A 15,197-nucleotide genomic window follows, 5' to 3' on the forward strand; every position below is an offset into this window, starting at 1 on the left:
GTAAATGTGCATCAATGGTCAGGAGGATGAAACACTGAGATTTGAATAGATGAACTCAGGGGTATGGAAATTAAACATTCCTGCAACTTAAACAGAAAATAAATAAATGGAATAAGTGCTACATTTCTTGAAGACCACCCAACCAGCACTGTTATTAAACAGCCACAAACTACTGAATGACTCAGATGTTGTTGTCATGGTACTAAACACATGCAACTCGTCTCTTAGCAAACGTCCCTCTCTAGAACGTTCCCACCGTTGTCGTGGAGACTGTGCTTAGAATGTTAATGTATCTCTGCAGCGCTTCCATGGCAACCATGGAGTTGTGTTCCAGCTCATATCTAAAAAAGTGTGAGAGGAGAACAGAGTGAGCGCTGGAAAAGCCTGCTGTTGGTCTCACAGGGGGCGACATGAGGAGTTGCCTGACCTCCTGTTAGAGTTATTTATACACCTTCATCTCACAGTTAGGCTTGATAGAGAGTGTATAGGCTGGCCTGAATACAGGAAGTGACATCATGAATGGCAGACAGGCTGCCCTCTTCTGGGCTTGGATGGGTACTGAGTGTGTGGATGTGTGAGTGTGAATCTGGCAGGCTCCTCACAGCTCCTCTCCACCCATGAAGGGCAGACACACATACACACACACATGCGCTAACACAGTTTGTGTAAGGGGGTTTGCAGCAAGGACTGGGGCGTCTCCTGCTCTGGAGGAAAGCCTGGGAGACTCCAGACTCTGATTTCAGCAGGATCACCAGCACAGACGCCTGAAGAAGATGACATAAGCTGGCAGGCTGTACCTCCCTCTACGCTGGCTGGTAGGGCCCATAAATGGATTGATTCCTCTAATCTTCTGCTGCACAATGTTTTCTGCTACACTTTTATGCCCTTATAAATGCGACTAGGATATTACTCTAATATTAACCGGGAATTATGACATTAAACCTGTCTATTTTGGATAGTTTTTATATGGGCTGCCTCAAAGTGAACTACTTCAGAGTATTTAGACTCACAGAATCAAAGCTTGCACCTGTGAATTCATATCTTGCATCAGAGCAGAGTTTATCTGATGAGACTGAGTCTTCCAGTTCTTTCCACTGTAAAGTGACACCTCTGCAGGAACGCCTCTTAATCTCTCCGTCATCAGCTCTTAGTTCACTCACATGCATGTACTGACACACATGCTACACAGTCAGACAGACACACAAGCGACAAGGGCAAAGAACTTTGCAGTTATAATTACTTTTCTACTTTAAAGCTTAATTTAAACTAATCCTGTATTTAAGATTAACTTGGATTAGCACCAGGTTGAAAAGTACTGTACAGTGGCACTCAGAGCACAACACAATGTAAAATAAGAAAGCATAGGCGATAGATAAATAACAAGCAGTATTTCTGCAATGTTTCGGATTCTCTAAACACTTGACAAATTCATGTCAGTTTTTTTTTTGTGTTCTTGTATTTAGGCTATTTGCGCATGTTTTCTTGAGTTGAGCTCTCAGGGCCACCGTAGTTTGCTCTTTCTAGTATCAGGTCTGTTTCACCCTTTGCATTTTTTTTTTAAAAGCTCTTGTTGTTATTGTACTCAGATAAAATGAAATATCATCAGATTAGAGTAGTCTTGAGTAGTTTTGAGTTGTCTAAGTTTAATGATAAATTACTATAAATTTCAGTTGCTGTAGTTTAAAGACCAAAATTCCAGGGATAGCTTTGGCCTTCTATACTCGCTGTAGTTCTATGAATTGCAAGAACATTTGCATTGTAACCTGTGTGTCCAATTTTTGGTATAACCTCCAAATAATCACTGATCTTCTCTCACTTATAGGTCACCTGCCCAGTTTTACTGTTGCATTGTGCACAGAGGCACCATGGGAAACCTAGTCCAGTGCTGTCAAACACTGTCAAACTACTTCAAGTGCCAGGATGCACCGCGGCGGGGTGAAGCAGAACGATCCCCTCTGCTGTCCACTGACGAGAGTGAATGTTCCTCGCCAGACGACTTTGAGGACGATATGTTAACTATTTCCACTGGTTTAACGAACCCGGCTCTTGAACCGGAACACTTCCTGTTCCCAGACATAATCCTAAGCAGCAACCTTGGAGGGGACGTGGCTGTGGTAGAGCCAATGGTGTGTCTGCTGGTATCTGAGGAGGAAGGAGCAGGAGCAGAGGGAGTGGACGAGCTGGGAGGCGAAGCACAAGAGAGGCCAGACAGGAGAGATAGGGGCTATTCTGAGGTTGAGACACAAACCGAACTGGAGGTTGGAACGGGTGTCCAGACGCAGACAGAGTCACAAACTGAAGTTCAGACCCAAACAGAAATGCTTGTGTTCAAAAATGAAATTACAGCAAGAGAAGAAAAGATACAAATAAATACTTTTGCTGCAGTAGAAATGGCTGCGGAGGTTTGGGAGGATCACGAAGCACTGAAACATGTAGATACTCTCTTGGAAGCACAGACTTACACACAAGCTTCATGTGACGTGCACTTAGATGACCGAGTCATCTTCAACATTCCATCAGAGACACAAAAGAAAAGGACAGATTCTCAAACCCGGTCTGACGTTGCTGGGGTGGAGTCGCAGGAAGAGAAGATGAACAGAAACATGTCAGCCTTCAGAAACGAGGAGGATGAGCAGGAAGAGCTGATGGAGAAGGTGTTTACCATCTGTTTAAGAACAAATCTAACAGAACTAACTAGTCCAACAGAAGAGGGAAGCCCTCAACAGCAGGACACAATACAAGAGAATGTCTTCTTATTGCAACAACACAGTGCTGCTCAGGAAATTACAGACTTTGTTGACACTTTGAAGAAGAACACTGAATCAGTGTGCAACTCAGCGATATTGACGGAAAACAATGTAAACATGGATGAGAACACGGCAGCAGCTGAGTCACTGATTGATATTCAGATGATGAAGCAAAGCATCAGCAACTGTGAAATTGCAGAGAATTTTGACTCGACCCAACAGAGTCTGCAGACTAATGAATTATTGGGACACGGAGCTGTGGTGTCAGATCAGAATGCAAATGAAAATATCCCCACAAAAAGAGAAGTAAATCTGTCCTCTGACCACACAGATCAAACAGCAGATCAGATCAAACCCCAGGAAAACATGGAGCCAGCAAAGCGAGAGGAAGATTCTGAACCTTGTCTGCAGCTGGTTTCGGAATCTCAAGTGCCACAGGTGAAAGAGGAGGAGGAGGAGAAGGAGGATGAGATGAAGCAAATGACATTATTTTTAGTCGACAGGCTTTTTCTGGCTGCACCACATGTTAAACGTGAGTTTATTTTACTTTCACATTCAAGGTGTCCTTACTTCACCTAAAAAGTTGTATCTTTCAAGTACTCACAAAGATGTTTTGGGACTCCATAATGCAGAGGAAGCGGCTCTTTGAGAGTATTGAAAGGCAAATCACACTTTTGAGTAAAGCTTGAGTAGAGGAGTGGTACAAGCTTTAATTCTTTATTTTCCCCTTTCTGCACTGTTGTCAGCAGCACCTCCGTGCCAAATGGAGGAAACCCCCAAGAATGAGGGTGCTGATAAAAGGGAGCAACTTAGCATTCGTGACATAGTTGATCTCCAAGAGACAAGTTTTACTGTCACAATTCAACCACCTGGAACAGACAGTTTTGAGCTCCAGGTCCTGTTGTCATCATGCTCCTTATAACAGTAACAGCACCATAGCTCCATGGCTCCCTAGTTCACTCCCTCTCTCTCTCTCTCTCTCCCTCTATCTCTCCTCCTTCAGGTGTCTGGTCAGATGTTGGTAGCAGAGCTGCATCAGTTACTAATGGATCATGAGCTAACCTGCCATCGCACATGCTTCTCCCTTCAGCTAGGAGGCGCCGTGCCTGACAGCCTCACAGAGATGCGCTCCATTGAGGGCATTCAGAACGGAGGACCGATCAAAGTAGTAGACGGTAACTGAATCTTGACACATTTGTATGATAATTAAAGCACAACAATGTCATGTTTGGCTCTAGGCCAGCGTTTCCACAACTCCCAGTAAGCGAGAAGCTTCTACAAGTGTTCACTCTTTATGTTTCAAAGTTCTGTGATTATTATCCTAAAATAAAAATCAATCTTGAAGGACAGTTATTTGAATTAACGCAGGCTATAATTGAAAAATTATAGCACATCTGTGTCTTTAAGGAGTCACAGGACAAAAAAAAGTTGCTGTCATCTGGTTTAAGCAATGCATTGCATAGTCAAAGAAGGTACTTTTTAAATGTTCACCTCAATCCAAATGGTATCTACATTGGTGGAGAGGAGGTGCAACGAAGCATAAAATGCATAAACTCATCACTCAAACTCACTTATTTGGTTTGGAAACACTTCTTCAGCTGTTCATTCATCTTGATTGAATTAAAGCAGCATCTTTTTGCACCTTGTTACAGGTTCGTACTCGGTGCGTGATGCTCGTCTTCATCTCAGGCATGTCCGGGATCTTCTTAGGAGTCTTGACCCCACAGATGCATACAACGGAGTGAACGGCAGCTCCTTGTCCTACCTTACCTTTTGCACCCGAGCAGGCAAAGGTAAAGATGTTGTCTTTACGGGATAATGTTGCTACATCTGTAATCATTTATCTTCATATTCATATTCATCCGTTCAGATTGTGACAGTGTGGGGAGGAGGCGAGCGTCCGAAAAGGAGTCTGTCGACCACATACCTCCAGAATTTATCCTCCCTGGATGCAAGGACCGACCACTTACCCCACTGCACCCACTCAGAGACGACTGGAAGGTATTGAATATGGAAGAATGGATGAAACATGTTTTCATTTCCCTTTCCCTGTGGAGTTTTATGAAAGATGTCTTGTCCGTGTTGGACAGACGTTACAGTGCCTGCGAGTTTTGACCATGAGTAGCTGGAACCCTCCTCCAGGAAACAGGAAGATGCATGGTGATCTAATGTACCTCAATGTTCTCACCATGGAAGACAGGGAGCTCAACATTACCTCCTCTACTCGTGGTTTTTATATAAATCAGTGAGTATAACACACAAACCAACAGCCTCTAAGATGAGTAGATGTTATGATTATGTGCGATGAAGATGGTAGGAACATACCTGGACTGAACATGCGCTACCATCCTACTGCACCAGGTCAACTGCCTTCAACTTCAATCCTAAACCTGCACTTCCCAAAATCCTTTGCCACTCTCTAGTAGAGCTGTTGAGTCAGGTGAGCCCAGCGTTCAGGAAGAACTTCTACATCCTGCAGAAGAAAAGGTAAGTAAAGTGACTCAGATAAAAGTGAAAACAATGGGACTCATATACTAACCTCTTTCCTGTCACCTGCTGTGAACCAGGGTCCAGCAACATCCTTATGAGCGCATCGCAGCACCTTTCCCAGTGTTCACCTGGATCGCCCCTCATGGAGACCACGCAGTAGGCTGTGTCAGAGCAGAGGAGACTCACACCAGCCACATGGGACAGGACGAGCACACAGCCGGGCAGGTTGCGAACACAAAATAGGCTACATTTTGAAATGCAGACATACATAACATTGCCGTGAAGAGTTGGATTGTGAACATGTAAGCCCGACGGTTTCTTGCTGCCTCTGGTGCTGATACTTAGGTTGTGTGTTATGAGCACAGAATCGGGACTGGAATGAAGAGCTGCAGGGATGCAGGGAACTTCCCCAAAACTCCCTTCAGGAGCGTCTACACAGACAGAGGAGCATATTCAAGGTGACACCACAGATTTATTTCCATCTCTCTTTATTTCTGACTCTCTTTCTGCCTGATAGTAGACTCTCTCATTCTTTATTACTGGGAGAAAGTTTTCACCCCCTCAAAAATCCCAGGAGGGATCTGGTATGAACACTTCAGAGCCTGTCCGATCAAAGATGAGGGGGGAGTATATTTACTTCTTTTGTCATTAGTTGTTATTATTATTTATCTATTATAATTAGGGCCTGAGCCTGAAGGTACTTCAGGCAAAGACCCTATTATGTTTTTATTAATTATAGTTTTGCACAGCTATGCATTTTTGTATTGTGTTGTATTGAATATCTGAGACAGCAGCCAGGATGGTCAGGATGAACTAAACTCTCCTCTGCTCGGTTCAACTTTTTAATATTATGACCATTTGCCATTTATGCTTTGCAATAACTGTGGTTGCTTTTTCCTTAAATCTAAGACCTAACAGAGATGTTCATCTCTTCATCAGACCAACAGTGAGTTTGTTGGAGCAGCAGGACGAGGTGCTGTTGCAGTTGTTGACGGCAACATCATGCCACTTAACCCAGGGGAGTCGCTGCACATGCAGATGTTCATCTGGAACAACCTTTTCTTCAGCCTCGGGTTTGACATATCTGATCACTTCCAGCCACTAGGGGGCAACGCTGCAGCTCATGCTGCTGCCAACTGTGACCTGAGAGGAATACAGGTACTGAGATGAGTTTTTTAAAATGTTCTGCACAATAACTGTGGTGACTGGGAATCTCAAAACACGCTGATGTTTGATGGATTATGTTGTTTTGTGACCCAAAATTGGTGAAATTGTTTCAGGCTGGCAAATTGATAGATTAATATTTATTTTCCCTGTTTTAAATCTAATCCTGTCACATCAACTGATAAATACAGCTAGTTATAAATTACAGGCATACGCATCTGTCGACACAGAGGGGCTACACACACTTGGGACTGCTGTGGTGGATTATCGTGGTGTCCGTGTCATCGCTCAGACCATCGTTCCTGGGATACTGGAGAAAAACCAGGAGCAGAGTGTCCTCTATGGCTCTAATGATTATGGGAAAACTGTTTTTACACACCCCAGGTATACAGGGAGTCTCCTCAGGTGTGCAGATGATTGTACAGGCAGCATGCAGTTCAACAACTGACCAAAATGTGTTTCCTTGCAGGTTTGTGGAGCTTCTGGATAAAACCAGTAAAGCATTGAGAATACAGAATCACCAGGTGCTGGATCACAACAACAGTCCAGTGGACCTTTGCTCAGGCATCGAGACCAAAGGCATCCTGGGTAATGATGGGAGACCCTACATTTTAGACCTTCTTAGGACCTTCCCTCCAGACCTGAACTTCCAGTTTACTGATACACAAGTGAAGACAGAGGATGTGCCACAGGAATGCCGAAGCTTTGGTTACCCACGGCAACATCGTCACAGCCTGGCTACTCTGAGACCAGAATTGATAGAAGCCTTTGTCCAGCACAGGTGAGGAATAGGACACCAAAATATATGTGTGGATGTAAATCCATGCCCCTCCTCTCTCACACACACCTGCTCCTTCCATTTTCCTGCTGTAGATATGACGTTTATGTCAAGATGGTGTCCCAGGGGCTCAGCCAGCTGGAGGAAAATCAGCAGATAGAGGATAAAAATACAGAGTGTGAGAAGCTGCATGGAGCTACAATCACAGCCGCAGTGGACTTGGGTAAGAAACAAAATCGACAATGATGCAAAATCTCAAAGTCAACCACGTCATGATTTCTATTTGACTCAATTCAGTGACCTGCAATCAATATGAGAAGATTTACAGTCATTAATACACTCAGTTACAGTTAGAAGATCTACTCACAAAAAACAACTAAAACTTGTTTTCACAATTTATTCTTTAGCTCTGAAAAATATACCAGTGGCATAATTGATATAAAGTCAGATTTAAAAAGAATATTCTCTTTTTTAAATGGCTAAAATGAATGGACATGCCATTGGAATTTCAAAATAAACGTGCAGCTAAGAAGGCAGAATGGTAATATGTGTCTTGCATAGACTATGTCATATTACAGATCATTTAATTGATATTTTGAGACAGGTAAATTTATGGTGCCGTCCCATAAAATATTGATGATTTGATGTTGATATTGGGTTGGACACAGTGAAATTTTTACTGGGGTTTTATGTTAACTATTAACTATTGTCAATCTACTGGGATACAGGTTTAAGGAATCAACATTTGCTCTTGCATTTGTGGCTTGATGTAATTGTTGGACATGCACCTAGAACTCTCATCCATGTTGGCTTAACGGATGATATGAAAGTTGGCTTCGGAAAATGGGAAACTGGAAATTTAATAGCTGTGGGTGAAGTTTGGTACCCTGGAGGAGGAGGAGAAAACAACCCCACAGCATCCAAACAAAAACATCCACTGAATGGACCTTGAGGCAGAATGGTTTTCCTTCATGGGATATTTGTCTCTTTCAGTAAATGATTCATTTTTTGTCATACTTTTTTCCATTTCCTTCCTAGAACCTCATAAAAGACAAGTGATCCAGGAGGCTTGTGAGGCTGTTGGATCAGTTAGTGACTCTTGCTTTGACATCCGCTTCAATCCTGATGTTTGCTGTCCAGGTACAGTGTTGTATGTACACACAAAGCATGTTAAAAACACACACTCACATTAAACTGTGTGTGTCTTGGCTCTAGGCCTCCATTTCCCATCTGCATGTGCTGAGGAAGTTCAAAAGCAGAGAAGGTTGTTGTGGGATGCAGCTGCTTTTCTTCTCTCTGATCAGATCCCAATTGTGGTGAGTGGAAATCGATCACACATGTTCATGGAGTTAAGATGACAAATATCATTCTACTGATGCTCATGCATGTGTGTGTGTGTGTGTGTGTGTGTGTGTGTGTGTGTGTGTGTGTGTGTGTGTGTGTGTGTGTGTGTGTGTTTGTGTGTGTGTGTGTGTGTGTGTGTGTGTGGTAGCTGAGGGATTGTCTTGAGCACACAACAGTTCCAATGGATGGAGCAACACTGACCTCCGTGCTGCACCAGCGTGGTGTGAACATGCGTTACCTGGGCACCCTGCTGAGCGAAGTGGCCAAGGTGGAGGAAGGAGGCAGACTCAGTCATGTACAGGTACTCAAGTCACCTGCCTCTTTTAAATATGTGCTATTCAATCACATTCTTTCATGGAAAAAATCCGAAACACAGCCCCTTCTGTAAGCAGTAGAAACACTATAATGCTGTGGTAAAATAAGCAGATTTATTGACTTATTCTATAACAATGTTCCCTATGAAGACCAGTATTGGTGAATTAATAATTAATGAATAATTTATAACACAGTATAATATGAAACTGTTGCTTTCTGAAGATACGTAAATTCATTTTCTGGTGATGCTGAAGAAACAGCTTGTTTCTCAGCGTGTTATCATAAGAAAACAAGCTTTAATTAACTTGTGATCTCAAGTTAATGGCTGTAGAAGAGAAATTACAACCAAGGCTGTTCTCAGCTTCTGTAGACGTGTGTTATTATGCGTTCATTTCTATTTACTCTCATGTATAAGTCTTACACAGATGGGATAAAACTGTAAAACTGCATAAAAAAGTCTGAGATCAATGAGATGTTGATCTTAATGGCCATTTAACTCAATCAGATGGATTTCTCAGGATTCAAGGTCTCCTTTATCTCTTTTTATCAGACTGTAGCAATAAGAGAGAGACAGGGAGTGACATGCAGAGCAGCAGTAGCATCAGTACACAGGGCAGAAGCTCTCACCAGGCCACCAGACCAGAGAATTATTTATCTTTCCTGTAAATTGAATTGGACAGAAATGCAGGATTTGCAATGTATTTGGTGACTTTGTTCTCTTTTAATCCTCACAGAGGATTTCTATCAGTGAAGTCATCATCAGAAGTGCAAAACACATCTTCAAGTCCTATCTGCAGGTAGAAAACTCAAATCATATTTAAATCTAGCATTGATGTAAACTGGTGGGAACGTTCCAATAACGTCACTACTGTTTTGTTTCTTCTAGGATGTGGAGCCGGCAGCTTTCTCTGCTGCTGTCAGCCACTTCCTTAACTGCCTCCTCAGTTCCTCCCTCTCTCTCCCAGACTCTTGCTCAGACGAGCTGCTCTCCCGTCGCAGGAGTCGACGTCGACGTAGCCATGGGAACCGAGTCTCGCTGTTAACGGGAAGCTCGTGGGCTAGAATGACCCGCGATGAGCTGTGGGGCAGGATCAGGACTGAGGCAGAAGATTATTATCACTACACAATTGTCAGGTGTGTTTGTGTGTGTGTGCATGACTTGTTGCTGGACGTGTGCAAAGCGTCATAATCATTCTCTCTGTCTTCAGTGAAAGTATAGATGAGGTTATAGAGAAGTACAGCCTACAGAGGATCTCCTTACTGAGAGAAATGGCCATCAAGACTGGCATTCAGGTCAGACTGTCATCTTGCTTGTCTCCATTCCACATTAACTTATGTAATTCAATGACTTTACAGTTCCTACTAGACTAGAATTTAAACTGATACTGCACCTATTCTATCAGTCAAGACCATCCATTTTTGAAGGTGAAGTGTACTTCTCTGCAGCTGGAATGTCTTCTTTTCAGTCAAACCCCGCCTCTTCCTCTGCTCTGTATGTAGGTTCAGATGAGGGAGTATGTGTTTGAGTCTCGACACAGACCCGTGTTTGGTGAGGAAGACGTAGTCAACATGTTTCCTGTGGTCAAGCACCTACAACCTACAGTGACAGACGCCACATGGCTTGTACAGCAGGCGCAGGAGGCAGTACAGCAAGGTGAGAGACACAAATATGCCCAACTGCATACTGTTTTTCTGTCTGTACATGTAGAATAGAAATCCATCCATCGTCGTCTTCCGCTTATTCCTTACAAGTAAGGGTTGCGGGGGGGCTGGAGCCTATCCCAGCATCTACGGGCGAGAGGCGGGGTACACCCTGGACACGTCGCCAGTCCATCGCAGGGCCAACATACAGAGACGAACAACCATTCACACTCACATTCATACCTACAGTCAATTTAGAGTATCAATCAGCCTCGTCCCCTCTTGATGTCTTTGGACGGTGGGAGGAAGGAGTACCCGGAGAGAACCCACGCAGGCACGGGGAGAACATGGAGACTCACACAGAAAGATCCCGCGCCCGAGCCGGGACTCAAACCCGGAACCTTCTTGCTGTGAGGCCACAGTGGTGACCACTGCACCACCGTGCAGCCCTAGCATAGAAATATTTAAGTAAAAATATATAGAGATATTGCCTGGAAACACCTCTCCAGCTTCTTGTGCTCCTGCTCTAGATGACCACTGCTCTCTTTCACAATGTCTGTTTGGTGACTATTAATGTGCTGTAGCTCATTCATCCAACAATGTTTTTAGAATTTAAAAAAAGGGGGCAGCACGGTGGTGCAGTGTTTAGCACTGTTGCCTCACAGCAAGAAGGTTCTGGGTTCGAGCCTCAGCTCAGGAACGGGATCTCTCTGTGTGGAGTCTCCATGTTCTCCCTGTTCCTGTGTGGGTTCTCTCTGGTACTCCAGCTTCCTCCCACAGTCCAAAGACATCAAGAGGGGACGAGGCTGATTGATACTCTAAATTGACCGTAGGTGTGACTGTGAGTGTGAATGGTTGTCTGTCTCTATGTGTTGGCCCTGGGATGGACTGGTGACCCGTCCAGGGTGAACCCCGCCTCTCGCCCGAAGGCAGCTGGGATAGGCTGCAGCCTCCCCCCGCGACCCTTAACAGGATATGTGGTAGAAAATGGATGTATGGATGAAAAACAAACAAACATTCAGGCATCTGACCTTATCATCTTTCTATGTTTGTTGCTCATCAGTTGTGTTTTATTTTTGCTTTCAGGGCTTCTGAAAGAGGGCCATGAGCTAATAAGCCAGGCCCTGACTCTGTTCAGCAGCGTATGTGGGGTCCTGCATGAGGATGTGTGCATGTGCCTGCGTCTCCTTGGACGACTCAGCTACATCTTAGGGGACAATGCAGACGTAAATATGCATTACAACTCATTTTTATTATGGTCTTGGCCTGGCTACAAACCTCTAGAGTGGTAACAAATAGCTCATCACTTTAACTGTTTGAATCCAGTAGCATAATTCTGCAATAATAGCAATTATAATAAAAGAATGTCTCACCATATTCATTGTGTCTTACAGGCCCTCAGCCGCCAGGAAAAGGCCGTCTTATGTAGTGAGAGAACACAAGGTATTGATCACCCACAGACAATACACGACTACGTAAGTTATCCCCCAACTATCTGTGTGTGATTGTGTGGTCTTATTAAACTCTATTATGTGTATCATGAGCTATTTTTCTTCCTACGCTTCAGACTTTCCTGGCCCTGTACTGCTTCGCTGCTGGCCAGCACTCAACTTCCCTGCAGCTGCTGTATCGCGCTCGCTACCTCACCCTACTGGTGAGCGGAGAAGACCACCCTCAGGTTGCACTGTTGGATGTAAGTTAGACCTCACCCGCAAAACGGTTTCTCTGCAGGGGGGTTGTGAACAGAAAAGGTCAACAAACATCAGAAAAGCTGTCCCATTAAAACTTTTAACATTGTTAGGGGCAATTTAAAGGAATGGGCCAACTGTTTCAGGAGAATATGCATATAGTCCATCACTATAGGTGCTGGAAAAGTAGACTGAAACTGTTCTCTCCTCTCTGTATGCTGCTCTGAACCCCACCAGACAGCTGACTGTTTGTTAGTTTAGCCATAATGAACGTTAGCATCCAGTCTCAAATGTAATTAGTCCCAAAAAGTTGACATGTTCCTTTAATATCCAAGCATTTAGAAGGAAATGCAGATAGACAATGTCAAAAGTCTTGCCTGACCACACTGAATGCAACTTTTAGTCCTGTTTGCTAAAGTCCCTGCTGTGCTTCTCTACATTAGAGCATGCTGGGTCTAGTACTTCATGGACTGATGGAGTATGAGCTTTCCCTGAAGTTCCTCAAGAATGCCTTAATTTTAACATCAAAATATCATGGCGCCCCATCCCTCAAGTATGCGCAGAGGTAAGATGTGTTGCCCTCTGTTTAGATTAGGACTGTTAGGACTGAAAGATTAGCCCTCCTCCCAAGAACCCTAAACCCTAGAGACGTGGTGACCGCTTGTTAGCTTATCTCCATGAATGACAGTAGATAGGAAGAGTTAGCGTGTCTCAATAAAAAATGATTAAAAAGATAAGTTTAAGGATCTTTAAGAGGTTGTACAGATTGTTTATGCATCCTCATCCTCTCTGTCAAGGTCAGCCATGATTAGTAGTAACAGTCTGACATCTTGTTGTCACCAAATGTTTTGTTTTGTAGGCCGAGATTTCAATGGGTGCTGCAGCAAATCCCGATGCCTTGTCTTATTCAGACATTGTAATATCAAGTAATTTTAAAGTAGAATAAATTTCCCTAAAAAAGTTGGTATGTTCCTTTGAAAACATTTTCTGTTGTAAATTACAGCCACAGATGATAATTTGCTGCTCGCTCTTTACTTTTTACCCCTTCCTCTCTGCATCTCCTGTGTAGTCATCATCTACTCGCCACCGTGTATGAAAGCAAAGGAGAGTTTCGATCAGCTCTACAGCACGAGAAAGAGACGTATTCAATATACAGAAGCCAGGTGTGAAATCAAATGCACAAACGTTCGCTGGCGGTATTTGTCTCGGTTTTAACTAAGTCTTCACTGTTGTACGCGTAAAGGTTGGTGAGAGGCATGACCGCACAAAAGAAAGCTCAGAGTACCTGAAGAGCCTCACTCAGCAGGCTGTGATCCTTCAGAAAGCCATCAACCAGATCCGCAGTAACACACTCGGTAAATCCATTCCACCGCCAAAGGTTTGTATGATCGCACATGTCAGAATTTAACACCTGAGCTCTCCACAAACACACGTATCTGGTTTTGTGTTTCTCTCCAGTTTTCTACACCAAGCTTTCCTACGATCCTGCAGCAGCTCAACCTGACCTGTGGAATCATTCTCATTCCTCTCAGGTGAACACAGCCCCAGTGATGGCCTCAGACATAGTAATTTGTGTGATGTCATGTGTTGTTATTCTGGTTAAATTTGACTGATTTTGTTTAGGGACATGCTGATTTCTTGCCTTTGTTTCCCTCCAGTGCAAAAGACATTTCAGACCTGAGGACTGAGTTTAGAGGGAAGGAGAACATTCAAGTGGAAGAGCTGGAAAATCTGTTATCAAAGCAAAAAGACTTAATAACATCAGACACCAAGTTACAACACTGAACTATGAAACTGGTGCTCGACATAAAGCATCTGTATGTTCAGCTGGACCTCAGAGAATGAACCACAAAAGCAATTCATTGCCAAGCATTTTGGACATCAGTTGGCCTGCTTTGGACGAAAGCTATGTAGTAGCAGACATATGAAGCCGCCTGGTTATTAACTGTTATCAATGGAGAATTGTACATTGAAGAAAGCTTCAGTCTCATCTGTTATTTGATGCAGGCCACATTTCTGCCAAACTCATTTCCTTCCCAGAAAATTCCAAATTAAAAGTATAATTTTGCTCGATGACTGGATAAGCACAGTAGGTTTAGTCCTACTGATAAGCCAACTTTGCTTCAAAAATTCCATTTACTCAGTGTCAGCATCTACTTGCAATCCCCTTTGTGCCCACTGGGTGTCCCACTTGTGCCGTAAGCAACTGCCGGAGGATGGTGGATGATTTTTTGTGCTTGAATTTAAATCTATATACATTTTATTTTTATTTTTCCAAATAAACTGTTCACATGGAGACGTAATCATAAAATAAAGCACCACGTACTTTTCAAAACCTTTATAAAACCATTAAAAAAAAACAAGAAAGGAAGGCTAAGTACGTGTGTTGAAGAAAATTACAACAATACGATACTATTCAATATGTGCTGTGTTCACTTCAACTTTCAACCAGTTTCTTGTTATTTTTCCACACTAGCATTAAATTATACGGAAGTGATTCATATACATCAAAATGCTGTCTATGTCTGTTTTGTATGTCCACCAGAAGACTATTATAAATAAATTCTATAATAACCAGGTGACTATCAGGCACTTAAAGCGATGCTACAACTATTTTCTACAACAAACAATTCATAGTGGCAGTTGTTTATGGAAATCTGAGTGTAGTACTGATACTGTTAAGTGATTTTTGGGCTCCTGTTCCTTTGACACAAAATTAGTGACTGATAGTGATGTGTCATGATCGATATGATCTGAAATAAATTATATTTCTGTGTATGGCTTACAACTGTTACTCTGACCAATTAACTAAATCAGTTTTGTTATCTTTTCGGATAAACTTTTATCATCCACCATCTCTGCAAAAGCTTTGTCTGAAAGAAACTTCATCACCTCAGTCTCATCCTCTGCTTGCTCTTTCCGTTTGTTAACTAAATAAAATTGTCCAAATTAGATTTTTTTTTGTTCAGCAAAAATAAAGATTATGTATGCAACCATTATCTCATGGTGTATTCTTTTAATTCCAAGAGC

At 43.0% G+C, this 15,197-nt stretch overlaps 1 protein-coding gene across 3 annotated transcripts; it reads left to right on the forward strand.

Moving 5' to 3' along the window:
- Positions 1-556: 556 nt before the first annotated feature.
- On the forward strand, positions 557-15,152 carry LOC147248581 (clustered mitochondria protein homolog). Of its 3 annotated transcripts, none has more exons than XM_086227273.1 (29): positions 557-815; positions 1,823-3,279; positions 3,494-3,642; positions 3,751-3,922; positions 4,400-4,540; positions 4,618-4,748; positions 4,838-4,992; positions 5,109-5,234; positions 5,315-5,462; positions 5,603-5,695; positions 6,177-6,395; positions 6,610-6,785; positions 6,871-7,182; positions 7,275-7,402; positions 8,218-8,319; positions 8,395-8,495; positions 8,672-8,824; positions 9,573-9,635; positions 9,725-9,972; positions 10,047-10,131; positions 10,339-10,492; positions 11,566-11,705; positions 11,874-11,954; positions 12,047-12,172; positions 12,611-12,732; positions 13,237-13,330; positions 13,411-13,545; positions 13,626-13,699; positions 13,826-15,152. In XM_086227273.1, the coding sequence occupies exons 2-29, from the start codon at positions 1,866-1,868 to the stop codon at positions 13,950-13,952; spliced, it is 5,169 nt and encodes a 1,722-aa protein (XP_086083399.1). In that variant the 5' UTR covers positions 557-815; positions 1,823-1,865; the 3' UTR covers positions 13,953-15,152. The 3 variants fall into 3 exon arrangements, with proteins under 3 accessions (XP_086083399.1, XP_086083400.1, XP_086083401.1); XM_086227274.1 differs by having other exon boundaries at positions 3,497-3,642; XM_086227275.1 differs by lacking the exons at positions 557-815; positions 3,494-3,642 and having other exon boundaries at positions 3,203-3,279.
- The last annotated feature ends 45 nt before the right edge of the window (positions 15,153-15,197 follow it).

The sequence above is a fragment of the Aulostomus chinensis genome, chromosome 15, assembly GCF_037954235.1.
Source record: "Aulostomus chinensis isolate RoL2024-O1b breed Wild chromosome 15, RoL_Achi_v1.0, whole genome shotgun sequence".
Classification (NCBI taxonomy): domain Eukaryota; kingdom Metazoa; phylum Chordata; class Actinopteri; order Syngnathiformes; family Aulostomidae; genus Aulostomus; species Aulostomus chinensis.

Bases quoted from the DNA above. Each gene is read 5' to 3' on its own strand.
- LOC147248581 (XM_086227273.1), top strand. From the start codon at position 1,866: ATGGGAAACCTAGTCCAGTGCTGTCAAACACTGTCAAACTACTTCAAG. The intron at 5,463-5,602 runs GTTGCGAACACA...TTATGAGCACAG, and splicing joins ACGAGCACACAGCCGGGCAG to AATCGGGACTGGAATGAAGA. The intron at 10,132-10,338 runs GTCAGACTGTCA...CTCTGTATGTAG, and splicing joins CCATCAAGACTGGCATTCAG to GTTCAGATGAGGGAGTATGT.